The 27,965-nt window shown below is 36.9% G+C and overlaps 1 protein-coding gene across 1 annotated transcript in view; it reads left to right on the top strand.

The window, feature by feature from the left end:
* Positions 1–27,965, top strand: part of COL12A1 (collagen, type XII, alpha 1) — a 105,252-nt gene that overhangs the window by 44,158 nt on the left and 33,129 nt on the right. Inside the window, exons 21-44 of the mRNA XM_012722811.1 lie at positions 559–705; positions 2,664–2,803; positions 3,337–3,466; positions 4,733–4,875; positions 5,437–5,566; positions 6,344–6,480; positions 7,547–7,676; positions 9,525–9,664; positions 9,896–10,028; positions 10,123–10,149; positions 10,456–10,598; positions 12,704–12,833; positions 13,244–13,383; positions 13,789–13,918; positions 15,248–15,390; positions 16,410–16,539; positions 17,209–17,351; positions 18,790–18,919; positions 20,623–20,742; positions 22,070–22,216; positions 22,927–23,043; positions 23,193–23,339; positions 23,840–23,914; positions 25,761–25,900. Of these exons, the coding sequence (XP_012578265.1) occupies positions 559–705; positions 2,664–2,803; positions 3,337–3,466; positions 4,733–4,875; positions 5,437–5,566; positions 6,344–6,480; positions 7,547–7,676; positions 9,525–9,664; positions 9,896–10,028; positions 10,123–10,149; positions 10,456–10,598; positions 12,704–12,833; positions 13,244–13,383; positions 13,789–13,918; positions 15,248–15,390; positions 16,410–16,539; positions 17,209–17,351; positions 18,790–18,919; positions 20,623–20,742; positions 22,070–22,216; positions 22,927–23,043; positions 23,193–23,339; positions 23,840–23,914; positions 25,761–25,900 (3,092 nt within the window). The remainder of the gene's footprint in view (positions 1–558; positions 706–2,663; positions 2,804–3,336; positions 3,467–4,732; positions 4,876–5,436; positions 5,567–6,343; positions 6,481–7,546; positions 7,677–9,524; positions 9,665–9,895; positions 10,029–10,122; positions 10,150–10,455; positions 10,599–12,703; positions 12,834–13,243; positions 13,384–13,788; positions 13,919–15,247; positions 15,391–16,409; positions 16,540–17,208; positions 17,352–18,789; positions 18,920–20,622; positions 20,743–22,069; positions 22,217–22,926; positions 23,044–23,192; positions 23,340–23,839; positions 23,915–25,760; positions 25,901–27,965) is intronic.

Below are 27,965 nucleotides of genomic sequence, written 5' to 3'. Positions count from 1 at the left end.
TACTGAAAAGAATAACAATATCTCTAGTGACAAATGTGTTAAAGATATTTTTCCAATTAAAAATATTTTGAGAAGCATGACAATGTAAACAAACATTTTCCCAGTCATATAATATTTCAAAGGATATTCCAGAAATTTAATTCATTTTTTTTTGACCCTGGTAATGAAATAAAGTTATATCTTGTTGGGAGAGAAAAGAATGGACCAAGAAGACAAGTATATTTTTGAAAGGATTCAAGAAAATTCATTAGTTTTCCACAACACCATGTTTATTTTTGATGTCCACTATTTTACTTTCCAGAAAAAAAAAGACTTAGGAGTCACTGTCTTGGTGGGAAATTGGTGCTAGAAGCATTTATGAGAGGCAAACCCAGAGTAGTCATCAGATTAGTCTATTTTTGTCTATTTTATACTAGACATTTTATTATTGAAAATCATGTACATGTCCTAATTAGTACCTGGTATATAAAGGTAACTCATAAAATATTTGCTTCATTCTATTAACCTTTTATTTTCCTGAGAAGTGCTTTTAATTTGTATATATCCATTTCTTCCAAGGTATTAAAAATGCTGATGAAGTTGAGTTAAAGATGATTGCAACAGATCCTGATGATATCCATGCCTACAATGTGGCTGATTTTGATTCACTCTCCAGGATCGTGGATGACCTTACTATTAACTTGTGTAACAGTGTCAAGGGCCCAGGTAAGATGAACCCAGGCTTCTCCATCTTCAACACGGTAGATATTTTGGGCCAGATAATTTTCTTTTTGGATGTGGGTGGACTCTTTTGTGCCTTATGAGATGATTAACAGGATCTGATGCCAGTAAATCTCTTGAGTTGTGACAGCAAATGATATCTTCAGAAATTGTGTCTGCTGGGGGAAACTGTACCTATTTGAAACCATTGTTTTAGTCCTTGATTTTTTATTTTTTGATTGTGTCAAACTAAAAGTGACTTCTAGCTTATTTGAGAGCACATTTAGTTTATCTGTACTTGTACTGTTAATCTCCACCCTCAAAGTATATCTATAAATTGGGGTGGGAAGGGAGGAAAAGAAAGGTGTTTTTTTTCTGGTATAAAGCATTTAGCTCTCTATATAATGAATGATTAATTCATTCTATTTTTTTGAAAATTAGAGGGCCTCTCTAATAGCACAGGGGGTAAGCCTCAATGCTATCAAGCTATGGTCAGCCACTGCAGCACGAGTTTGATCCCCAGCTAGGGAGGAGACCCACATGGTACAGCAGACCTCTCCTGTTTAGTGTAGTTCAGTAGAACTGCCTGTTCTGCTCTCCACTTTGTCTCTGGTGAATCCTCTCACCCTCCACACATATGGCCTACACCCCAGTTCTTGTATGCATAAATAAATAAATACAAATTTTTTTTTCTTTAAAGAAAAATTGAAATGAATTTAACAAATACTGTGGTAGAAATGCTTTTCATGCTTTGGGTATTGGAGATACAGTTATTTGAATTTCCTTCTTGAATTTCTCCAAATTTTTGCAGATTTTCTTTTTGGATTTTGAGCAATAGATTGACCTTTTCCCTGGAGAAATGGACCATTCAGGAAGCCAGAACTTTTAAGCTTCTGGCTCTGGTTAGCTGAGAGAGTTGTAGTTTTATTTAGTTGGAGGGAACTCTGAGTAGGGATAAAAACATCTTTTATCTGTTTTCTTTGTTTTTTTTTTTTTTTTTTATCAACTTGTAATAGTTGCATTCATTCTAGTTTCCCAGACAGTAAAATTGCTTGATAATTTTGTAGGCTTGATTATGACCCAAGTACAATAAAGGTTATGATACTAAGAATGGAAATGCTTTCTACAGTTTTGGCTTGCAAAGAAAGAAGAGAGTTTTATGAGAAGGATTTGCCATGGTCATGGAGTCACTGTTAATTATCTTTAAATTATTATTTGGGAAATTTTTCTAATGGTCGATTTGAGCTTAATGTTTCTTTTTTTGTTAATGTTTATTCCAGATATTATTCTGTATTATGTATAATTTCACCTGTACTTACCTACAGAAAGCACAATCACAGGAAATATTATACCCCAAATTCTAAAAGACGTGGTTATTTTCCTTTTTTTTTAGTGGGAGAGTGGCTAGGTTCTCTTTCTACTGAACTAGATCTTGTCAGTAACTAAGCATGAATAAGAATATATTCTCACAGAGTATAGGTTTTAGTTAAGGAAATAAGACATGAATATAAATAACCAAATGATAATGAGGGAAGTAGTGATAAAGAGAATGGAAAATTGAATTGTCAGGATCGAAATAATTAATTGATTTTATATACGAGGTTAGAGATAGGAGGACATGTTTAAGGATAATTCAAAGATCATGAGTCTAGGTGACTGGTAAATTGATGATAATGTAGGGAAGAGGGGGTGAAATATTCATGAAAGACAGTGAGCTCAAGTTTGAATTATTCAAGACTAAAGATCCCTTTGGTCACCCATGAAGAGAGGTCTTATGGCCCATGGGGCTCTGTAGTGATTTATGGTAGCTACTTAGTAGAGGAAGGAATCTGTAAAAGCTAGGAGTGTGGAGAATAGCACTTTTTAAATCTAATTTCTGATTTCATCACCTTGCTGCAATAATACATCAATAATAGTTATGCACTTTAATAATAAAAAGTTATGCACTTTATTTCCACATCTAGGTGACTTGGAAGCACCTTCTAACCTAGTTATTTCTGAGCGAACCCATCGTTCTTTTAGAGTGAGCTGGACCCCTCCTTCTGACAGTGTTGATAGATATAAGGTGGAATATTATCCTGTTTCTGGAGGGAAGCGTCAAGAAGTGAGTAAACATCTACAACTCACGCTTTCTGATGTTGACATTAAGTTCTCTTCATTGGGGTTCTGAGAAAAGTGTCAGATAGAAGAAAGGGGGATATAAGAGAGGCAGAACTAAGCCAACAATCATGCTGTCTGTGTTTTCTTAGGCAAGCACTACACATGGGCCTAGTTAAAGGGAAGCATTTTGTTTAAATTCTTATCGTTTCTAAGAATTGCAGAATATCAATATAAGTTTAAAATTAAATTGAATTAGAGGATGCTTGATTTATTCATGAATTTATACTAGAATCATAGGTTTGGAAGAGAACATTAAAGATGATGTAGTTTTACCCACTTTATTTTACAAATAAACAGCAGTGGGAGAATAAATTATGTGAGTTGTCCAAGATCTCATTGTAATCTGGTAGTTTCCAAAAGCAAAGACAATGATCTCATTGAAGTATAATTTCTAAACTCATTGTAGTTAACTACTTAATTATAGAGAAGAGGAGGGAAGTGTTATAAATTGTCATTATTTTTTATATTTTCCTCTAGTTTTATGTGAGCCGACTGGAAACTAGCACAGTACTGAAAGATTTGAAGCCTGAAACTGAATATGTGGTTAATGTATATTCTGTGGTAGAAGATGAATACAGTGAGCCTCTGAAGGGCACAGAAAAAACCTGTAAGTCTGGTTTGAAACTATCCTAATTGCTTTTTTAAGATAGAGGAGACAATCCATGTGGGATTTTGTCAGATTTAAAAATCATTCTATTATTTAATATCCATTCAACCAGTGTTTACTGAGTGCTCAGTAAGAACTCAGTGACTTTTTGCTCTTCCTGCTGTTCCTGCCATCATGGGACCCACTGGTGTACTGGGTAGTCATGACCATATATACATGACATAAGTTAGAGAGAAAGAGTTATTGACTCCTAAGAAAAATCTGTGTGAGACTGTGGGACTAAGATTAGGATGTGGAATTGTGCAGAGATGAGCTATTGCAGTTCTGCAGATGGTTACATCTCTGCTGGCAATGATGTCACTCCTACCTCCCCCCCCCCTTTTTTTTTTCTGGTTGTGGCCTTTATTAAAGGAATTCTAATGGCTTTGATTTTGAGAAGAACTTTTGGGAGGTATGTTCCCTATTTGTAATAGGTTTCTCTAACAGGTTTCTGAGATCAATTGAAAATACTTTCCTCCACCCATCTTCTTGATTGGGCCCCAGGGTAAGGGAGGTAGATCACTTAGAAAAGGACCGTGTCACTTTCTCCAAGGCAAGGACTGTACTCTACTTAATATTTAAGTCTTTATCTCTTATTTCTCTTTTTATTAGACCACAAGAAGATAAAATGTATTTTATAATGGACAATATTAAATCTGATAATTCCTTAAAACTTTAAACAGTTTTTGAACCAAAAATAGAAAACTCTGGTGTTAAGAGGAGCCTATAAACCTTTTACTCCACCTCATGGACTTGTCTTCAAGCCCATAAATGACCTAAATTGCAGTTGTTAATGTATTTTCAGTACAATTTTTTTCAAAAGAATGATGAAATAAAATGCTGTGTGATGGTTATAAATGAAATTCTATGGTCAAAGAATGTAATAGTCACTTTAGAGATGGTTCAGAAATACAGTTGAAGTTCTCTGAGAATTGGTCTTTGGCTTCTGTATGGGCTATAGAAATTCTTTTTGCAATTAAGAATGTTCTCCTTTATGAAGTAGTTGTTATGCAGTCCTGAGTATGAGATGGCAATGAACAATGTGAATGGACTTGGTGGTGAGGAGTGGGGATCAGTGAGGGGAAGGAAAGGGCTATATTAACTTTGGTTTCGCACAGCAGTCCAAGCTTTTGAATGTGAAAATATCAATAATTAAGTAGGGAGCAACTGTTAAAAATGATCAGAATGACAGGAATTAGACTGACACCCATTTTTGCATGCCAACAGTGCCAGTCCCAGTAGTCAGTGTGAATATCTATGATGTTGGCCCCACCACCATGCGTGTCCAGTGGCAGGCCGTGGGAGGAGCTACCGGCTATACCTTGTCATATGAACCTGTTGGCACCAGAGAGCCCACAAAACCCAAAGAGGTGGGAGAAGCTTTTTTTATTTTATTTTAAAGTGTTTTTATACATTTATATATGCCAGAGGTGTGGGGGGCCAGTTTGAAAGGATTGACCACAGATAGAGTGAGGAACAGAACAGGCAGATGTACTGAAATATATTGCTGAGGGGAGCAGAGGGTAAGACTGGAGAAGTCTGCTGTGCTAAGTGGGTCAGCTCCCTCGCTGGGGATAGAACTCTTGGTTGCAATGGCTGGAGATAGCTTGATAACACTGTGTGTTTAACCCCTGTGCCACCAGGGAGACTCGAAGTTTGTTTATCACTGAGTCTTCTTGAGACTTTGCAGTTTTAGGGCTGCCATTAAGCTGTAATTACTCTATACACTCATTCATTACTTGTCACACAGAACAGAAAATTAGGTTGGTAGCCTGTGGTATATTTTGGAAAATGGTCCTGAAAAAGAAAGCACAGCTTTGTAAAAAAACTTTCCAATTGTGCTATAGTCTAGTGTTGGCAAACATTCCCGGGAAGGGATGACTTACTGATGATTTGAATGTCTCATTTCCCTTTGCCATGTCTTTGTGCAGATGCATGTGGGGCCTGCAGTGAATGAAGTTCAGCTGACTGACCTCCTTCCCAACACAGAGTACAAAGTCATCATGCAGGCCGTCTTGCACGACCTCACTAGTGAGCCTGTCACTGCTCGGGAAGTCACCTGTAAGACATTGCTGAACTTCCTTTTTTCCTATTGCTGTAAACATAAATGTTCATGAGGATTTTTCTTTCTCCCAATAATGCTAGGAATAATTTGATAATTTGTGCATGAGTTATTACTTAATCACAATCAAATTTGAGACAAAATTAATTCTAGACTTAAAACAACATCTTAAGTTGATTCCAGGATATATATATTATATATATATATGTACATATATATATACACATACACACACACACACACATATATGTATATATATTCAAACCCCTTTAGGGCATTGAATATTGATTTTCTTCTAATCACTTGAGCTTCTGTGATTTCCAGATAAGCTTATTGAATGCTGAATTTTGGCTCATCTTTATTCTTTACTCTTGGAATCATTTGTTTTGATCATATTCTTAAGAGAACAAAATTTTAATGATTTGGTTTCTATTGAATAATTTAAATATCTGATAAAGAAATATGAGTTTTGGTGTATTAGACAGGAACAGCAAGTAAGAATTTATTTAAATAGATGGAAGAAAGTTGACATGCAAATGAAAAGTTAGAGTGCCAATAAATAATTAAATGTACCCGATTTTTCAAAAGACTTGTAAAGCAGAATCCAGTTCTACCCAGTAAAATCATGGCACTTTCATCTTCATAACCATTTTTTCCAGTTATTTTGCTAGACACCTTTATGTTTTTTCCCAAACAACTTCTTGGCAGCTTGTGGAATGCTTTATAGTTTTGTGGTTGAGAACCACATCTGGACATAATATCGCGTGCTTCTCCAGTGCCTTTAGCCAGACCTCGGGATCTGAAACTCAGAGACGTGACCCACAGCACCATGAATGTCTTTTGGGAACCTGTGCCTGGAAAAGTGCGTAAATATATTGTCCGATACAAAACACCTGAAGAGGAGGCCAAAGAGGTAGGTTGAGATTCAAATGGATTAAGAAATACTTGTTTTCCTAATAGGTTTAACAAAAGAACTTTAGCAAATATAAACAATAGTATGTTTTGCAAATCTGCCATTTTATTAATATAGTGTTGAAGCTGATATAGTAATAAAGCACTTTTTGAACATCAGTAATATATTGGACTTTCTTGCATTTTGTTTAGAAATGTTTTGTTCTGTGATGCTAATCTCAAAAACATCCTCCTTTAATAATAATTTATAGACTCTAGATGGTGTTTCCTTTTTATCAGATGCTTTGAATTCTTTAAACTATTAAAAATAAAAGCAAGCAAGGGACTCAGGAGAGAAGAGGGAATCTATCAGAAAATAGGAAGAAAATAGTTGAGAGGGATAGAGGGAAGGCTAAGAATGCTGTTGGAGGGGTGTCCGTTTTGCAGTGAACATGTTTATTTTTGAGAAGACGTGGGATGGAGAGCTGTTTCCATGACAACCCAACCGAATTGAGGGGTTGCAGCAGTAAATGGGTTTAAGACTTGCATGTGCTTAAGGGTTTACATCAATGTCAGAATCTCAGAGACATTTTGGAAGATAGAAATAGTTTCCCCAAGTTCTCAACTAGTGACTAATTATTTGGATTATGCAGATGTTAATGTCTACATTTGTATATATTCATTTCATTGTGGGTTTCAATTTCTGAAAAAGTATAGTGGCCAGTGGGTCTCACAGGGTTCTTGTTCATATCACATAAGATAAAGCACTGGAGAACATTTCCAAAAGAAATAAAACAGTGTTGCAAAAGGAAGTGGGTGAAAAGGATGTGGTTCCTTGTACCCCAGGGCAGTCATCATGTACCAGACTTGAGTGTCAGGTATGGCTCTAGGACAAGTACATAGTTTTCACTTTCAAAACATTTAAATTGTCTCCAGTTTCTGGATCTTACGCAAAGGGGAAATCATTGCCTTTTTAATTTTTTTGTACCACAATGTTTATTATGCTCTTGTGTCAAGAGGTAAAGTAAACAATGTCGAAATGTCAAAACTAAACTATTAGTAAATATAGTTCCACTGTTCTGTTATAGGTAGAGGTGGACAGGTCGCAGACAAGTACCTCTCTCCGAGACCTCTTCTCACGGACCCTCTATACAGTCAGCGTTTCTGCAGTGTATGATGAGGGGGAGTCTCCCCCAGTGATTGCTCAGGACACCACCCGTGAGTTGTGGTCATGCCTTATTGACAATCGGGAAGTGACACCACGTGCTCATGCGACTGCATTTATTGGATATTTCATTTCTCAAGGCTATTTTTGTGCATATTTAATGGTGTTTAGATGCATGGATTGCTTTTTCACTTATTTTCTTTAGAACAGAGTGTCCCACCTTCTATCTTTATTCCTTTCCTTTTATGATAATTCCCATGCTACTATTATTCTGACTTCTTCATTCATCATGAGGACATTTATCTGGGATGTGTGTGTATATTAGGGCATGGGGGTGGAAAAAATATATTATTCATGTATATTGGATGTTTTCTCTGGAAAAAGATGCATTAGCTATCAGATATTTTTTGAGATATTTCTATATGTAAATACAATCAGGGTCAACAAAATATAATCATTTTTGCCCTCAGTAGTTCATTATTTCATTATGTAAGAACAATTAATTCACAATACATAGCAAGGGAAGGTCAGTGGCACTGATAGTGTGCTAGTGGATTTCAGAGACAGGGGAGCCTTTCACAGTAGGTGGGGATGGTACAGGGCGACCCTCTTAATTCTCGCCTTTCCTACTCCATTCTGCTGCAGCTTCCAGGGATGTCAGCTCCTATCCCTGTTCATGCTACTTGCATCATATTTAACTGAATTATTATTGCATGTCGTTCTTTTTCCACCTGTAATATATTTCCCTTGCTCCCTTTTAATGAAGACAGAAACCTTTATTTTAATCAACATTGTATTTTCAGAGCTTGGCATAGAACTCAGCACATTATTACCTAGTTAAATAGTGGTTGAGAAATTAGAATCAGCAGTGCTCTGAGAAAATATAATAGAAGCAATGAATGTAATTTAAAATTTTCCTACTGGAAATTTTTTAAAAAGGCAAAAGGAGACAGATTAATTTTAATACTATGTTTTACTCAACCAAACATTTGATTGGTTTTGCATTTGTGCATGTGAAAATTGCACCATTCTTTATCTCAATAGGCTTTTCATCAAAATTACTAGAAGCAAAATTTTGATGACTTTGGGTTTTGCATCGTTGACTTTGGTAACCAGAATTGACAGTAAAATCTAAATAAGTAAAATTGACGTTCCAAGTTGCTTGTGCTATAAATTGCCTAGAGTATTTAGCCATGGAGGGGTTTGTCATTGGGGTGTCAGCAGGTATCAGTAGCTCCAGGGTTATTCCTATAACTAGATAGATTCAGTACAGCCCATGTCACATTATGTTTAAGATTGGTGATCTGTCAAGAAAAATGTTTGCTTTTCACCGTTGTTAGATCATACCATTTGGTCATGTTAGATCATAATATTTCACAGAACTTGAAGGTCCATGTCCTCTCTTTTGGGCTTATTTGTGTTGCTCTGTGAGAGGGTTCATGGTTTTCAATAGATGCTCAAAAAGTGTGAACTGTAAAATTATTAGGAACTACTAAGTTAGAAGAGTACTACTAAATGGTGCCTTTAACAAGGTACCCTTATCATAGAATATAAAAAGCCTATCAACTATATAATACTTGTAGCTTGGAAGCTGTCTCTTATATTTATGCCTGAAAGGAACTGGATTGGTAAGCTCTTTGGCTCCAATCTATGTTTTTGATCAGTTTTTCCAGTTTCATTAAAATAAAACAAGGCAGTTTTATTATATTCAATAAAACGTGTTGGTAACATTAAAAAATGGGCTATAGTGGTGGACTCTGAATGATTTGGTGGCAGTTGTGCTTACCATGGCAACACCTGAGTTGGAATCTTTTACTTCCAAAATACCAACAGTAATGTAAACCAATGTTACCTCAATAAAAAAAAAAAAACCACATATCTTCCTGCCTTTCTCATAATAGGTCCTGTACCAGCCCCAACAAACCTAAGGATTACTGAAGTAACACCTGAGAGTTTCCGAGGAACGTGGGATCATGGAGCTTCAGATGTTTCTCTCTACAGAGTGACCTGGACACCATTTGGAAGCTCAGATAAGATGGAGGTAGTGCCAACTTTATTTCTTTTTTTAATACCCCACTTCATTTTAGGAAATCTTGTTTGCACTGTGTGTTACTAGATAAGCAACCTTTTCTACTAGTGATAGTTGTACTCATGGCTGGCATCAGAGCGAGAGGAACCTCTGACTAAATGATGTCAGCAAACTACAATTGAGTGTATGATGTGGATGGTGACTTATATTGTGCGGGTTTATTCTTTTCTTTCTTTCTTCAAGACCATATTAAATGGAGATGAAAATACTTTGGTGTTTGAAAACTTGAACCCGAACACACTCTATGAAGTTGCTGTTACTGCTATCTACCCCGATGAGTCAGAAAGTGATGACCTGTCTGGCAGTGAGAGAACACGTGGGTATCAGCTTTCTAATGTCACTTTGCTATTTTAAAATTCATCAAAAAATTTATCTATAACTATATCAGTAACTCTCTCTCATTTTTTTAGTGCGTTTGATCCCCTTAACAACACAAGGTAAGAGTTTTGCTATATTGTATAAATGATCATGAGTGAAACGGATGATAAAATTCATTGTAAGCAGGCCTTCTGCTTTTAAATTATAAGGTGTTACTTAGGAACTGTTTAAAGAGGGCTGTCTTGAAGTCTTTGCTTTGCTGATTTTGTTAAGAGGTTATTAAGTTTTTATGACATCATTTATCATGGGGTCAAACTTAGTTCTAAGCCCATAAGTATACAAAGCCAGTTCCTTAGGAACCATATATTTTACTGGGAGAGGCATTGTTTTGTGTATTTACTTTGCTTTTGATAATCTTCTATCAGCTCCAAGAAGTGGACCACGAAACCTTCAGGTGTACAATGCAACATCTAACAGCTTGACTGTTAAGTGGGACCCTGCTAGTGGTCGTGTGCAGAAATACAGAATCACTTACCAGCCTTCCACAGGGGAAGGCAATGAACAAATGGTAATTTGTCTTGCAAAAACTACAACTTGGATACATCTACTCTTTCCTCTTTAAGCTCTGCTCATCTCCAATGTTTTGTTATATTTACTATATTCATCTAACTTGCTTACTTTAATTGTCAATGCCAGTCTTTGAACTTTCTCTAGTTTTGTTTTTATAAAATATGTGGCTAGAACTGTGCACATTATGGTAGGCCAGGAAGCACCATGACTTCTACACGGACAGAATGATGTTTTCTAGTTTATTTCAAATGCCTCTTTTGGTGAAGTTCAGTATTTACCTTTTTTTTTTTTTTTCCTGGGGAGTGGGGCTGTTGCTAGTTGTTTCAATTAAACTTAGATATAAGGTATTCACCTTTAATTATCTAACTGGTTAAGCTCTGGCAAATGTGTCCTACTTTTTATCAGGTTAGAGCTGTCATTTCCTCATTACAGGTCGATGCTACAGTGATTAAGGGTGTGTGGTTAAAGGTCTATGACTACCTTCTAAGTGGATTTGGCTGAAGCCAAAACGCTCGTCCTAATGTAGTTTTGGAGTTGGTCTCTTGAGGTTTTCATACTTCACCCTAAATCTTCAGTAGCATGATTCATCGGGGTTGAGAATTTGTATTCCCTACTAACTGAAATTGGCTGATTTCTGCATAACATAAAAAAACTTTGACAGACTTAATTATTTAATTATGATTAAAGTGTTTATTGAGTCACGTGTTGATCCAACTGAGTTGCTAACCAAATGGAAACAATGAGCCATGCAAAAGGGTGCCGATAATTCAGTTGGTACGTACTACATCTAAAAGTTGAGGGGCCGATGCTTTAATGTCAGAGATAGAGCTGCTTTTTGCCTGTGTCACCAGGTGTAGGCAACACTTTAGCAGGTGAAGTTTGTCCTTATCATTTTTCATCTGGGTGATACTGACCCTTCAGCTGCACTCTTGAGTTGCTTTTACTTTTTCTCAGCTATTTGTTAACATCAGAAGGAATGTTGTAAACTTACCTTCTGGAAAGTACTACAGATAATCCCTTCAGAATTGTTATGCCAAGGGATATTTTGTATCCTGGTTCATGAAATAGTAAAAGTAATGAGTCACTAGTGCTAGAATCATTTGGGTGAGTTGGGTGGGAGAAGTGGGTAAGCACTTGTTCACTGACTCATAAGGCTAGTTCTACTATGTGGATATTTCAGAATTGATACTTTCGTAATTAGCCAGTGCCATTCATTTGTTCATATTGTTGATGACTACAGACAGTGATTCACAGAGGTGTCTTCTGGAATTGACACTACTTGAGTAATGCTTGCTAAGTTGGGAACATCTGGGCAGTACTAGTGCATCCAGCCATCCACATGTGCACTCTCTGTGGGCAGCATGCCATCTTCATGTGATTTTAATTAGGATGGCATAAACATCTGTATTCGGTGGACTGTTAATAAGTCATACAGATTTTCTTTCAACAAGATAGCTACATGGCCTTACTCACTGAATAAAAAACTGAAAACAGTCAATGGAGAGAAGTAAAAATGTCTTCATACCACGAGGCTGGTATCGTGGACATAACTAGGACTCCCTCCCTGAGAATGAGCTGGCTGAGGGCTGGTCACATAGTTCACACAGCTAATGTGCTAGAGTGGCAGTTCTGGCAGGGAAACACCAAAAACTTTGGATATTTTGCTGAATCATTTTAATGTGTTTCTAAAGCAAATAAAAAACATATGTAAAAATAAGAATAACAGTGAATGATGTGGTGTCCCTAATATTATGCAAGTCTTTGCTATCTTAAATTTTCTTTGTAGTTCATTTATGATTAATGCCTTTTGGGAAAAGAGATCTTTGAAAATGTTTTGGATGAAATTTCACATTGTTGGAGGCCAGCAAGTTGAAATATCTTTGTGATGTTACCAGTAATATAAGGCTTAGAATCCTTTTTATGATTTATGGTGCATATTTTATATTTCAAATAATACCATAAGATAGATCTTAAGCCTTCACTGTGGTACTTGTCTCCAGATCTTAGCAAGGGTCACAAACAGCTCCCCTATACAAAGAGTTTTTCTAACCGATTAATGGGATGGAGAGAACCAGGCTAACACATATCCCTGTTTTACTCAAGACCACGATAGGAGGAAGGCAGAACAGTGTGGTCCTGCAGAAACTGAAGCCTGACACTCCTTACACCATCACTGTGTCCTCCCTGTATCCTGATGGTGAAGGAGGTCGGATGACGGGAAGAGGCAAGACCAGTAAGTGAACCCGACTTCTATAGCTGCCTTAGTAACTACTGTGGGAATGCAAATGTATCTTTATCTGAAAACTCTAGAGTGACTCAAGAGTTTTACTAGTATTTAAAAGTGATATTGTTCTTAATATCCTGTCATAGCCTATTGTATCTCTGATATAATATCTCTGATATTCTTACTTTAGAATAAAAAAGTAGAACACTTGGGCCAAATAATTTGTGGAGAGATGAGACACATACACCAGATGACTACATATATTCTTTCATTTATTCACTTCTTCAGCAGATAATTGTGGGTGCCTGCTGTGAGATCCCTGCTAAGTTGTGGGAATTTGGGGTCTTATCAGTGAACCTGTGTTTCATGTTTGCTCACTTGTTAGGATTACACTGTGATGTGCTTTCTGTGCCTTGCAGAGCCTCTGAATACGGTGAGGAACCTGAGAGTGTATGATCCTTCTACCAGCACCTTGAATGTTCGCTGGGACCATGCAGAGGGAAACCCTCGTCAGTATAAGCTTTTTTATGTACCTACAGCAGGTGGTCCAGAGGAAATGGTAAGTATTTCTGATAGTGAAAAATGCATACTTGTTTATACTGTGGTTGAAAAGTTAAAAATGGAGCAAAAGTTCATCTATTTGCTTTAGTGTTGATGAAATTCATGTTCATGTTGTATCACTTGACAGAGGGTTTAGATTGATGCTTTAGTGACTGGTGATAGGGTGATTCTAGAGTGTGGGGTTGGGGAAGTAATCCTTCTAAAGGGTGATTTGTACAGGGTTTAGAGAAGTCTTCATAGCTAGTTGTAACAGTTGATGTGAGGACATATCTTTATAGCTTAATATACAACTTTTTTATTGCTGTCATCTTGACTTAATATCCTGACTTTTATATTGCTTGAAATATTATTTGTTTCATAAGTTTTTCCTGTCAATTGCTTTATGCTTTATTAAACTCTTCAGGTACCAATTCCTGGGAACACCAATTATGCCATTCTTAGGAATCTTCAGCCAGATACCCCGTATACCATTACAGTTGTTCCTGTTTATGCGGAAGGTGATGGAGGACGAACATCAGATACTGGAAGAACATGTAAGTGAGAAGGCAGAACAGATTAGCTTTTTCATTATAAATTCTGTATAGCCCCATTAAGAGAATTCAGAAACTTGAGAATGATAGCATAAACCCATAAAACGTATCCATGTTTTACCTCACCAACATTACTAACTGTTGAAGATTTATAAATATGAACAGTCATCAGTAAGCTACTTCAGTCATTCTTTTTCACTGGAGACATAGTGTGAATTGTTGAAATCAATAGTGTTATTGAGTGTATATTCTCTGCTTTGCTGTTGAAGTGCTTTGTAGTGTTAGAAAACTGTGCTTTTACATACCATTAACATTTTTAGAAATCAGTTTACAGTGTTATTTTTTTTAAGATTTATTTACTTATGCATACAGAACTGGGCTACAGGCAAGAGGTGCAGGGGCAGTGAGAGGATTCACCAGAGACAGAGTAGGGAGCAGAACTGGCAGATTGATGAAGTACACTGCTGAGGGGAGCAGTGGGCGGGTCTGGAGAGTTCTGCGGCACCATGCGGATCACCTCTGGGGCAAGGATTGAACTCATGCTGAATTTAGCTTCTTAGTGCTGTGCTTTAACCCACTGAGCCACTAGGGAGGGCCCTTACACTGTTTTTACTTTCTGTAGTATTGCTTTCAAACTTTTGTGCACACTTGCAAATATTTCTTTGACTTTAAAAATAAAGATATAAACGTTGATAGCTAGCAAGAAGCAAATATGGATGACTTCTTTTGGTAAAAGATTATAAGCCTAGAAAATGGTGCTGTTGGCTAGAGTGTGGCGTTAACATGTGGGTTTAATTGATATGTTTTTCTAAGTCTCTTGGGACATTTCATTGAGAACTGAGTGTATCTCAGTTCTCTTTTTGCCTTTTATTTTAATCACAGAAGACATTCAGTAGCTATTTGTTGAATGAAGAAGGAATGCATAAAAAAGTGAATGACTCAGGCTAGTTGACTGAATTAGATGGGTGCATTGCTGTTTGTCAGTTGTGACCTAGAAGGAAAATGCTATACACTTTTTCTCATCTGTCTTTTCATTACCTGTGTTGGAAAACTGAAGCTTCTTTTCCAACTTCTCGCACTTGTCCCTTTATGGACAAACCAGGACTACTGCTTTTACTATCTTGCTTTTACTATCTTGGAAACACATTTGTCTCCATGTAGACAAAAAACACACTAAATTTGGATTTTAATGTGCTTTATATGTAGGTAATCAGAAATTTAAGGAGTATAGTATTTCCTCCTACGACGGAGTAGAAGTTCTGGAGAAGTGATGATCGAAGTTCAGCATGTATAAACTGACTTACAGAGTATGTGTTGGGTTTCTTTCTTCAGTGGTGAGAGGACTGGCAAGGAATATCCAGGTGTACAACCCGACACCAAACAGCCTGGATGTTCGCTGGGATCCGGCTCCAGGGCCTGTGCAGCAGTATCGTGTCGTGTATTCTCCTCTGACTGGCACAAGACCCTCGGAATCTGTGAGTCATTTTGTCCTCCTAGAGCTCAGTGAAAAAGTTTTGTAGATTCTACTGTGGCTGCCGGTCGGAACAATAAGCCAGTTGTCGGTGTGGCACCAAGTCTCATGGAAATTTTATTTCCTGATGAATACAGTTTCATGTTTATATTATGCTTGGTAGCCTGTAAGAATGCAGACCACAAACATGCCAGTGTATAATGCTAACATGATTGTTTTGGATGAATTGAGGCAGGTATATTAGTGGTAAGGTTTGTTAGGAGAAATGAGTTTTGGGAAAATGCCATGTGGGTTAAAAACCTTAATAATAAATGAAAATCACTGCTAGACCTTGTGAACAGGGGCTTTGTTGTAAAGTGCAACTGTTTTTGTTATATAAGTATCTTAAAATTTGCCTTCACTGGCTTTTACAAATCGCCAGCCTGTGCTTAATTCATACCACTTATTCAGTTCATTGAGTAGATGAATAATGTAGATATCAGAAATTGCTAATTTGAATAAGGATAGTATCAGAACAGCTAAGGGAAAAGAAATTCAGAGACTAAGGTATTAGTCTACAAAACTAAACAATAATGAACAAAAACAAATGATGAGCAGTGCATGTCACGTGCCTCCAGGAATCTTGGGGTGTGCCCTTGTGATGGGATGACACCCCCAGGCAGTGCTGCATCCTTCATGGCCTGGTTCTCTCCCATCAGTGAAGTGGTCTCTTTCTCTTATGTGCCTCTAAACTTTACGATGGCTTTTTTTTTTTTGGTAACTATCATGAGCCTCAAATATTCGATAATCTTTACAATAAATATAAACATGAGACAACTGTATGAACCGACATTTTTAGCAGGGGGATTTCTATGGATTGCCTCCACAAATGGCTTGGGTAGATCTCACAAAGAAACACAGAAATTGGCTTTTGATCTGTCTGGCCTCAGCTTTTTATAATAAACATTATTATGTTGAATGATCAAAGACTTGATAAGCACTTGGGTTGTTGTCAGGCAGAATTTGGCATTTCCTCCCCTCCAGATTGTGGTGCCAGGAAGTAGCCGCTCGGTGAATCTGGAGCGGCTGATTCCAGACACACCCTATGATGTGAAGATCGTAGCTGTCTACTCGGATGGAGAGGGAAATCCCAGCCCTGGCCAGGGCCGCACATGTGAGGCAGAAATCCTTTCTCCATCCCTATTTCTTTGTAACTAGACTGGCAGGTTTCCCTGAGTGAATGAGGAGTGGGGAGTTGGGGTGAGTGGGCAGTGCTGTGTGCTTTCTTCACCTGTATGTGGGTGAAGGTGGCCATGGGCCCTGGTGGCCCTGGTGGTTCCATCTGCATTCACCTTCCAGATTAAGACTTTGAGTCCAAACTGCACATTGTGCCGAGAGTTCATTTTCTCATCTGGAACCTAAGTTAAGGAAGGGTTTCTTCCCTTTCTGTGCCCTGCAGTGAGTCTTCTCGTCAGATGGGCATTTGGAAACATGGGATCTTGGCCTCTATCTCTCACTAAACAGGAGGTGGCTGTAGTGGTTAAAATAATCCCTTTCTTTCTCAGTGTGTACATTTAGACTCAAATCTGGCTCAGTGTCACTGAGTCTTCACCAGGTAACCAGAGCTCTGAAATGTAGCACTTTCTACTGTTTTAGGTTTTCTCAGTATAACCAAGAATATGTGTATTTTGTCAAAGGGAGTAAACAGCCCAGGGAATGCTGAAACACCTGCATGTAACTTCCTTAATATGACTTGAGTAAAATTCCTTCATGCCCCTCCTTCCTTACCCATGTCCTCCATGCTCAAAGACTAGCAACTAACTCTTTTATTTGATTTATTTAGTACCACGAAGTGGACCAAGAAATCTGAGAGTCTTTGGGGAGACAACCAATAGCCTCTCTGTAACCTGGGATCATGCTGATGGACCAGTTCAGCAGTACAGGATCATTTATTCTCCCACTGTTGGCGATCCAATTGATGAATATGTGAGTTTGATACTCATATTGGAACATATGTAATCTCTTACTTGGTTGGAGCATGAAATGAAGCTTTCTTTAGGAGTGTGCTATAAGAGTTGAAGCTCGTGATATATGATACTACTTTGAGCTACCCAAATTAATGTTCCAGTGATGAGGGTTTCAAAATCTTGCCCTTTCTTTAAATACACATTTTCTATTAAGTTTCCCTTTAGATATTACAGTGTTCAGTGATCTCCCCTTTCTTTAAATTTAATATTTTTCATACATGTTTGTGGAATACATGTACTTCAAACTTGTGATCTATGATTTATTTTCTTTCTTAAGAATCAGTTTCTAGGTTTTTTTTTTTTTTTTTTTGTAGCTTCTTGGTAGCCCTCATTATGCAAATCCATCCATTATGGATGGAAAAACTTACTTCTTTCTTTAAAGTTTAGTGATTAATCAACATAATAGTTTAGTAAACGATTATATAAAATGTTGTTTGGAAAGCAGATAGGGTTGTGATTTGCAGTCATTTCATAATGACATCTTCTTTGCTCATTCTTCTTCCATTAATCTCATATTATGAGAAATATTCACCTCGTGAATTTAATATATTAAGTTTAGTTCAAACCCTCAGAAACAAATATAACTAGCATTTAGAATTTATGATTAGAATGAGATAAATAATATTATCATGCTTAGTTTGCCAAAGCAAAAAATCTCATGCTTTAATGTTTGTTCAACTTTGTGGTGGACATTATGCAATATGCAACTGCAAATTTTCCTTCACTTTCTAAAAATATTGTCTTACCTTCAATCTGCCATTTGTTATAAGGGATTCTATGCTGGGAATCATTGGCATAAGTTATCCATGTTGGTTATAGAAGTAAAGTATAGAATTGAAGAGAGATTAAGAGACCTATTTGGTTCATTTCTCTTCCTGGAGGTAGTTGAATATATTTCCCATTTCTTTTGCTGCATCTTTTTACTTAATGAGTATCAATCATACTGATATTCTTGATGGCAGAAGGAGTCTCTTTTTGCTCACCAACATATCCCAGCTTCTACTACCATGCCTGACCTACATGGGTATACTAGGTACACATTGAAAGGGTATATAAAAAATAATGCACACTGAGGAGAGATGGAGGGAACATGCTGTTCAGGATGCAATGCATGCTGAGGTGTATGTGCACTGCTGCCTTTCAGTTTCCTGTGGAGATTCTAAATCAGGCTGTTAAGTGATCAACCTGGGATTTGAGCTTGTATCTGCCTGACACTAAAGCCATTTACCCACTTTGCACAGAGGCAATGTAGAATTTTGGTCTTGCCCTGAGTATTATGCCGTAAAAAGAAAATATGAGGAAGCCATTACTGCTCAAGGAAATATGTAAAAAAATATTATTGTTTGACTTGGCTGTCCCCTAGCTGAAATAAATCAGTATTTCAACTTCCCTTACAGACCACAGTCCCAGGCAGAAGAAACAATGTAATACTGCAGCCTCTGCAATCTGATACACCATACAAAATTACTGTTATTGCTGTTTATGAAGATGGAGATGGTGGCCATCTACCAGGAAATGGAAGAACTGGTAAAAGCTTTATATATTTATAATCTTTCATTTTACCTTTATTAGTGCATCGCCAATACAACATTAAAATTGTATTAACATGTATGTTAGACTTTTTTTTATAAAAGTGATGTAAGAATAGAATTTTTAAAAACCTTATAAATGTTCACTTTCGGGTAAGGAGACAGGAATCTGCATAGTCTGCTTTGCTTGAGACAGTTTTATTTCTTCTCTTGAAAACCATCGCATGTTCTAGGAATAATTTAATTTGTGGTATTAAGTTAAGGCGGTAGCTGTTAACTTAGTCAATTTAGTACCAGCAAAAAAATTATGACAGAATCTTGTCATAAATAAGTGAGTTATTGAACTGTGATCTAGTGTCTTTGAATTTAGTTTTCTAAGAAAAATATTCTATATTGAATCAAGCTATTTATAAATAATTACCTATTCTTAGGCTTCTTCTCCAGTTTACAGAGGTGACATTTATTATGGTTTGGCACAGAGTTTCTCCAATTTGGTTGCTCAGTAGAATCATCTGGGAATTTAAAAAGACCTGCTTGTGTCTGGGTGCCACCCCCAGAGGTACTCATTTAACTGGGCTGAGGTGTGCCTTGAATCTGCTGGTATCCTAAGTGTAGCCAAGTTTAGAAACCACTGGGTTATCATAAAGGCAAGTGGGGCTCTAGGTCTGCTTTCTGTTGCAGGTAAATATTGGTGTCCCTCTTCCTTTTGTTCAAGCAAAAATATCCTTAAGTAACATGATTTTAAGTTCCTTGCTATACTAAGTTGCCAAAACTCTTTTTTGTGTTCAAATGACCAAGACAATGTTATAGAATTTGGGAAAGGTAATACTTAAAAGTGCCGAAGAGAAAAGTAAGACGAGAGCGGTTCCAGTTCAGTCTTTCAAGTCCCAGAATGTTGTATCCTTCGGTCTTATCCTCTCTGGGTCTGAGATCTGAGTCAGTGGAGACTCAGTCTGTGACTCAAGATGATTTCAATTTAATAACTTCCCATTTTTCATTTCCCCGTAGGCTTTAAGAATGTGCTTTGGTATGTTTTCTGGGAAATTTGTGTCTACTAAAATATATAAAAGTTTTTTTCACTAGATTTTGTATTTCCAGGCAGGGCAAAACCATTTCTAGTTGCTCTTGTGAAAAAAAAAAATTCGGATTGAATTCCTAATTTGTATAGTGTGAGGAATAACAACTCAGCAACTGTTTAGCTCGCCACTTAACATCACTGTGGAGCTGAAGACAATACCTCTAGATGCTTGAGGATTTACTGCAGGTTATGTTGGTATTGAGAAAGAACCTCATTTTAGCCACCAACTGGTTGTATGCTCATAGGCAAGTCATTTATATGAGATAAGTGGCTCAAGTAGATGACCTCTAACTTTCCTTTTTGGCTTCATCAATCTGATATCTATAACATCCTAAAATGGTATAAGAGCTTTTATATCTATTTTTATGTGTCATAGACCATACCAGCACTGGGTATCACCCATTACTAAGTTTGTGTAAGTTGCTGTTTGAATTGGGAAAACTGCTAAGCATTCTGCTAACATTCAGTGTCTCTTCATTGTTTTCTGGATAGGTCATTATGGAATATTATTAAATGACTCACGAGACTGTACTGTCAATACTTATGATTAATACTCATAAAGTTCTGTGCTTTCCCTATGTGAAAATGACTAGTTGATAATATGTGCCAATTTTTGTTTTCAGTGGGATTGCTTCCTCCTCAGAACATACACATCTCTGATGAATGGTATACAAGATTCAGGGTATCCTGGGATCCTTCACCCTCTCCAGTTCTTGGATATAAGATTGTTTACAAGCCAGTGGGTAAGAAAGCTCCTTTATCATTGGAGAAATTCATTGAAGAGTCATTTGCAAATTAGGATGTTCTTTACTGCATCCCTTACCATTAGATTCTCCAGTTAGTTCAGTTATCATTGTTGTCTGATCAAAAGTGGTGTTCCTGGGAAGAGCATTTTAAACCTCTGCATATTATTTTTATCACGGATATAGATGAAACACTCTTTAATTTGTATAGGTAAACAGCTTGACTCAGTACATGAAATTATATAATTGAAGTTTGCATTCAGACATCTGTATATTATTATGATTGTGAAATAAGGTATATTTAGTGGATATAAATTTGCTTCTTTTTTTCTAGTAAAGTAAGGTATTATTCCATTTGGGGCCATATACATTTTAGTTTATCATGACAGATTCTCTTTCAGTTTCCCATTTATACTTTCCTCTAAATGGATATTACCGTGATTAAATTATTTGCTATTATTGTTTTTATGTTCTGTTTTTAAACTTAGCAAAATGGAAGAAAACTACTCTTTGTATCAAATTTGCTAGAGCAGCTTCCATGCATACAGAAATGTGTGAACTAGAAAAAACAAAGAAGAGAGGGCAAGAGAAAGGAAAGGTGATCTTGTGTATGAAATAGAGTTAAAGCAAGAGAAACTCTAGGCCTTCCTGGTGGCACAGTGGGTTAAAGTGCAGCACTACAAAGCTAGCTGCAGCCGCGTCAGCGCAAATTTGATCCCGGGCCAGGGAGGTGACCCCATGGTGCAGTGGACCTCTCCTGTCTCTGCCTTTTCTGCTCCCCACGCTGTCTCTGGCGAATCCCCTCACTGCCCTTGCACCTATGGCCTGTACCCCAGTTCTGTATGCATAGATAAATAAATCTTAAAAAAAAAAAAGGAAGAGAGGGTCTAACTGAGAACCTTCAGTAACCAAACTTGTGGAATGAAGCCTGATATAGAAATTCTTACATACTCTTTACAAAACTTGGAAATGTGAATTGACCAATAACTAAGTGCAAAACATTATGATGGCAAAGTGGCACTTTAAGAAGAGGCTTGAGAATCAGGGTAGTTGATAGTGTGGTTAACTTACCATGCGAAGAACATTGATTGCATACCTGCTACATTCTAGGCACTGAGCCCTGCTTTGAGAGTGAGAGAGTCAGCTTTCAGTTTTACGTTCACCTATGTGTAATGCAGTACTTGCCACAGTGAACAAATTTACATGGGGCTATGGGCTTACTGGTATTCTGACTATTGTTTCACTATAACTTGGGATTTGACTATAAGAAAAATTTAGAAATAGTTATGACATATATTTTCTATGTATTTTTGTGATTGTTATTAAGGTTCCAATGAGCCCATGGAGGTCTTTGTTGGAGAAATGACATCATACACGTTACACAATCTCAACCCCAGCACCACCTATGACGTGAATGTTTATGCTCAGTATGATTCTGGACTCAGTGTCCCTTTGGTGGATCAAGGCACCACATGTGAGTTGGGCCTCTTTCTGTGGTTATAAGAAAAAGTGTACACAAACTGCTAGGTCAGCCTGTTTCTATTTTATTTCATCTTAATATATGCAGGTTCCCTCAGCCTTAAGTAGGTGACCCTTTTTTGTCTAGCTAGACAAATACATGTGTATTTGAATATATAAATAATGACTATGTTGAGCTATGTTTGTTTTTCAAAAACATATTTTGAAATTTTGAAGTATAAAAATTATAGTAATTGTAATCTCATCCATGACTAATTTGCAAAATTAGAGTTGGTATTTTTCTGACATTTTCTTCTTGACATTTGGTGCTAATATATACATTACATAAATACATTGATTTAATTGAAAGCTCTCACAGAAATGCCATACTTCTGATTTGGTCCACAGATGTATTTTATTGTCACTAATTGTTTTAATAACTTATCAGAAAGCTTTTTAGAAAATTTCTTATTATTTTCCATGAGACATCTTTGACATTCATAGCATTGAAATGGGCTGTGTGGAATTTCTTTCCCTTGAAAGTAAGCAATTAAAAAGGCAGGTCTGTTTTGACTTTAACACATTTTTCATCTAGATTCTGGGATGTTTCATATTAGGAAACAGAGTAAGATTTTTATACTGGAGTTCTAAAATAATCTTCTGGCTAAAAATACGATTTTTGCCCTTACTTATGAGGTAAATCTGTTTCTTTCTTTATTTTTGTAGTGTATTTAAATGTAACAGATCTGAAAACTTACCAGGTCGGGTGGGATACATTCTGTGTCCGATGGTCTCCTCACAGGGCAGCAACCTCCTACCGGCTAAAATTAAATCCTGCAGATGGTATGTATGCCAAACAAATAACAAAATAAATAAAAAGAACATTCACAGTTAGCCACATTCTGAATATCAAGAAAGAAAATGCCATTTTGTTCATCAACTGTTGTTCAAAATATGTCATTGATGGCATTTTCCCTTGTTGTCATTATCAGGAACCAGAGGACAAGAAATTACAGTGCGTGGATCAGAAACCAGTCACTGCTTCACTGGCCTTTCACCAGACAATGACTATGGTGTCACTGTATTCGTACAGACACCGAATCTTGAGGGACCAGGTGTTCTGGTTAAAGAACATACTAGTAAGTGTTTGAGTTATCTGGAAAGTCTCAGAGTGGAATGCCGATGTGGGAGACAAAGCTGACTCCTGGATGGGCGCTTCCCTGTGGGCAGCAGGAATGCTTTAATGGCTTCATGTTCTTGAGGATGGAATTTATGGATGGGTGAAGACCTTTTTCTGTAGCAAACCCATGTTACTTTTGTTACAGAGCTGACATTATTTTAAGGAAAGGACTAATGGAGGAGGATGACTCTAGCTAATGGAGAAGAAGAATATTCACCCATTTTTAGTGGCTTTACTCAGGAGACCCTATCTGAAGGCCATACATTCACACCTTGTGTCTTGGCTTTGCTTTCTGTGGCTGTGGTCAATGTTAAATAGCTACCAATGAGGTCACATCTTCATAGAATAGAATGTCCAGTATGAGACTGCCAATGAGACTTAAATTGCCCTTAATATTTACTTTTTATGACATGAACTATGTATGCTATGTTTTTCTAATTATTACTTTTTAAATTCTAGCTGTAAAACCGACAGAAGCCCCTACTGAACCACCCACACCTCCTCCCCCTCCTACAATTCCACCAGCCCGGGATGGTAAGTACTGCTGATTAGGTAATGCATTCAGCTGAAAAAGAGTTACAACCTTCTAATTTATGCAGCTTATATATCATTTAGGATGGGTATCCAACACTTCTTATTTATTATTCTTGATGAGGAATTTTTAGGTAAAATGGCAAGAGTATCAGAAGTTTGTTCTTCCCCTATGGTTACATTTGGCTGTAAGTAAAATCGGTTCCGAATGACCTCAGCTTTTCAGTTGGAACTGTCTCCACAGTATAGTAGATTAAGAATTAGGATAGGCCCTCCCTGGTGGCACAATGGGTTAGAACACAGCACTGCAAGCTAGCTGTAGCCGCATCAGTGCCAGTTCTATCCTTGGCCCCGGAGGTGATCCACATGGCGTAGCAAACTTCTGACCCACACACTGTTTCCCTCAGCAGTGTACTTCGTCAGTCTGGCTGCTCCCCGCTCTCTCTCTGGTGAATCCTCTCTCACTGCCCCTGTACCTCTGGCCTGTCCCCCAATTCTATATTCATAAATAAATAAATCTTAAAAAAAAAAAGAATTAGAATATATCAGGATATATCCCCATAGTCCATAGTCACACAGTGGGCATTACTTTCTATGGTTGTTGGTATCACTGATACTTGGAACCTTTCTGGCCATACCTGCAATCTAACCCTTGAGAGCTGAAACAAATTCCGTTAACTGATGTTTGACACATAATTATCACTGTCTTTGTAAAAAAGCATACTGAGCTATTAAGACTGATATCTCAGTAACTTAGGGTAATTCTCAGTGCTTCATCAAATTAAGTATAAGCTAATTATCTACTAGTTTATTCTTTTCCCACATTCTGTATTCTGTTTAGCTGAAAGGATTTCAGATTTAAAAGTGTTTTTCTCTTTAGAAGGCTCTAGAATGCTCCAACATTGTTAAACTTGTTAAATAAGTAAAGCTAAAAATTTATTGTAAAGGGTAATTTTATAATAAAGCTAAAAATTTATTGTAAAGGGTAATTTTTTAGTTAACTAAAAAATTATAGGGTAAAATAATAATGGGATTCTTTTAATTAGACTGTTGAAAGAAAGCCAGTAAATAATTTTGTCTTAACATGTATTTTTAAAAATTTAATATATTTTTTAGAATAGTTAGGCTCATAGCAAAATTGAGCTGAAAGTATATAAACTTCTCTTATACACTCTACCTACTTACACATACAGGCTGGACAACCCTCAATAACTAGGTGGCACATTTGTTACAATTCCTAAACATAGGTAGACTCAAAGTTCATCACCTACATTTTGGTCTGCTCTTGTTGTGTACTACATGTTCAATTTTTATACAACAAAATATAATCTTTATTTTAGAATTCTTTACTCTCCACATCTGAAGATTCATATTAAATCTATCTATTGCTCCCTTCTGTCGTATGATTCTAGTAACCTAAAACTAAAAAAAAAAAATCTGTGGTAAATCTTTTATAATCATTAAAGGATAACCAATCCACTATTTTTATGCTGTGGACACCATTGCTTTTATTTGATTTCCTCTTCATTTATAGTTTGAAGATACTTGAAGAGTTCTGTGAGAAAAAAGATAAGTAGAGGTAGCCATTCCAGAACAGAAATTGAGGACCAATTAGAACTTCTCAAACTTTACTGTGTGTATGAATCACCTGGGCATCTTGTTATTGCTAATCTGACTTAGAAAGTCTGTGGTAGGTCTCAAGAAGCTGCATTTCTAGGAAACTCCTAGGGAATGCTGTCGGTGCTAAACCACACTTAGAATAGCCAGGTATTAGACTACATTTCTAAGTTATGTAATTGCAGATGAATGAAAGAACTCATGACATTTTGTCCTCTCTTCCCTCCCCCAGTATGCAAAGGGGCCAAGGCAGATATTGTGTTCCTGACTGATGCCTCCTGGAGTATCGGGGACGATAATTTCAACAAAGTTGTAAAATTCATCTTCAATACTGTGGGAGCCTTTGATGAAGTCAATCCAGGTGGCATTCAGGTGGGTGTCATTGTATTGATGGATATTCCTTTGTGATGTCTTATTTCCTTCTTTTTTAAGTATAATCTATATTTTGACTTGTGTATTTGCGATTTTCTTTGTACATGCAGTTTTTTTTTGGGGGGGGTGGAATTTGGTATGAATGATGAGTATAGAAATAAACATTGCTTTAGTTATTCTTTTTGGCTAGATGATGTCCCTGTTGAGATTTTAGGGCTTTGCGTTTCTTTCTGATTAAAATTTCCAACAATAATACATTTCCGTAAACGTTCATCTGATATTCTGGAAATTAAATTCATTGTGATTGTCAGATCTTGTTAATTCAGAGCGTCCAGTGGTGAATAGTGATTGAATGTGGGGGAACCCTGCTGCTCCTTCTATGATGACATTACAGATAGAACCAATTATTTGCTCCACATTTCCTTGTTTTTCTCAAATAGGAACTTATAATAAGTTTATTCTTCCATGAACAACCTCCCCAAATCATGCATCATTTAGCTTTAATACCTGTAAAGTCAAGAATCTTCCTGAAACCAATGCTTTTTGGGGGGAGATTGGGGAGGACTGTGAGAGGTAGTGGTGGTTTTTCCTAGATCTCTCTGACAATATGAATTAAGCTGTTATTAGCTACTTCTTAGATTCTGTAACCCTAAAAACCCATTTTAAACTTCACCCCTCTGGAGAGACTTCCTTGATGGCTTTAAGCATTCCATGTGTCTGAAGGATTTTGTCCAAATTATTATTAATAGCATAGCACAGTATTTGTATTTGCCATTATTTGTATGACTCTATTCTAAGTTTTGGCTTCTTCAGGTAAGAGACAGTATCACATTATTATTTTTTGAATTCTTTGCTGTACCTCTTCTATAATTTCACAGTTTATCTTCATTGTGGCATTTAGAGCTATTCTGAAAATAAGAGATTTTGACATAAACCATAAGTAATTTCATAAATCATGTTTTCTTTGATGGTATAGTACTTTATGGGATTACTATATTTCAAATACACAAATAATCCTGTGGATGTTGTTGTCACCCAAGAAGAGAGAAAAGACAAGCTACTTATATTCTCAACTGAATATGTTAACACTAAGCAATTTTTAAAATCCTTTAGAAATTATGATTTCTAGTAAAAGCAAAAGAAAGAGCTATTGTATTTTTTTTTAAAGATTTATTTATTTGTGCATACAGAACTGGGGTACAGGCCAGAGGCTCAGGGGCGCTGAGAGGCTTCACCAGAGACAGAGTGGGGAGCAGAACAGGCAGATCAACGAAGTACACTGCTGAGGGAAGCAGAGGGTGGGTCAGGAGAGGTCTGCCACACCATGTGGTCACCTTCGGGGCAGGCGGGAATCGAACTCATGTGGAAGCGGCTTTAGATTCTCAGTGCTGTGCTTTACCCCGCTGCGCCACCAGGGAGGGCCCGAAATAGCTATTGTATTTTTTAAATTTTACTTTGTGGGCAGAATTATCAGTTTTAAAGTAACCCTAAAAAGTATGTGTAATTGTTCCCACTTTACTGAGGAGGAAACCTCTTCCCAGAGATGCTGCACATTTGTCTCGTGCCACACCACACCAAAGCAATTAATTGATGGAGGTAGGGCTTGAGCCTAGAGGATCCTCTCTCTCCTACCTAAATCATACTGCCATTAAGTTTGTGTTAAGTGTTGATGACTGTCACTTATTTTTATGAGCATTTATGTGAAAAATGTCACAGCATTTTTATATTACTGTGATGAAGAGTCAGTGAGAAGGAGCAGTTGGCAGAGATCCAACTGCTTTAGCCAACATTTGAGTTCACAATAGTGTGTTCTCATTTCTGATCCTGGAACCTTCTTTCTCCTCAGGTTTACTAATCCTTTCCTACATTTTTGAAGAAAGGTACCATGTGAAAACAGTGTAATTACAATATTCATATAAAGTATTGCTAGTGTAAGATTTGAAATTAGAGTATTCAATGAGACAGCAGTAGTTAGTATTATAATACTAGCTCTAAGGAGCTTATAATTCCTTCAGGTATAATATACTTTTTCCATTCTGTAAGTAGAAGATTCACCAGAAAGTGG

This window comes from Condylura cristata, unplaced genomic scaffold (genome assembly GCF_000260355.1).
Source record: "Condylura cristata isolate star-nosed mole 26May11 unplaced genomic scaffold, ConCri1.0 scaffold00001, whole genome shotgun sequence".
Lineage (NCBI taxonomy): Eukaryota > Metazoa > Chordata > Mammalia > Eulipotyphla > Talpidae > Condylura > Condylura cristata.
This window is presented reverse-complemented; position numbering and strand designations above follow the sequence as displayed.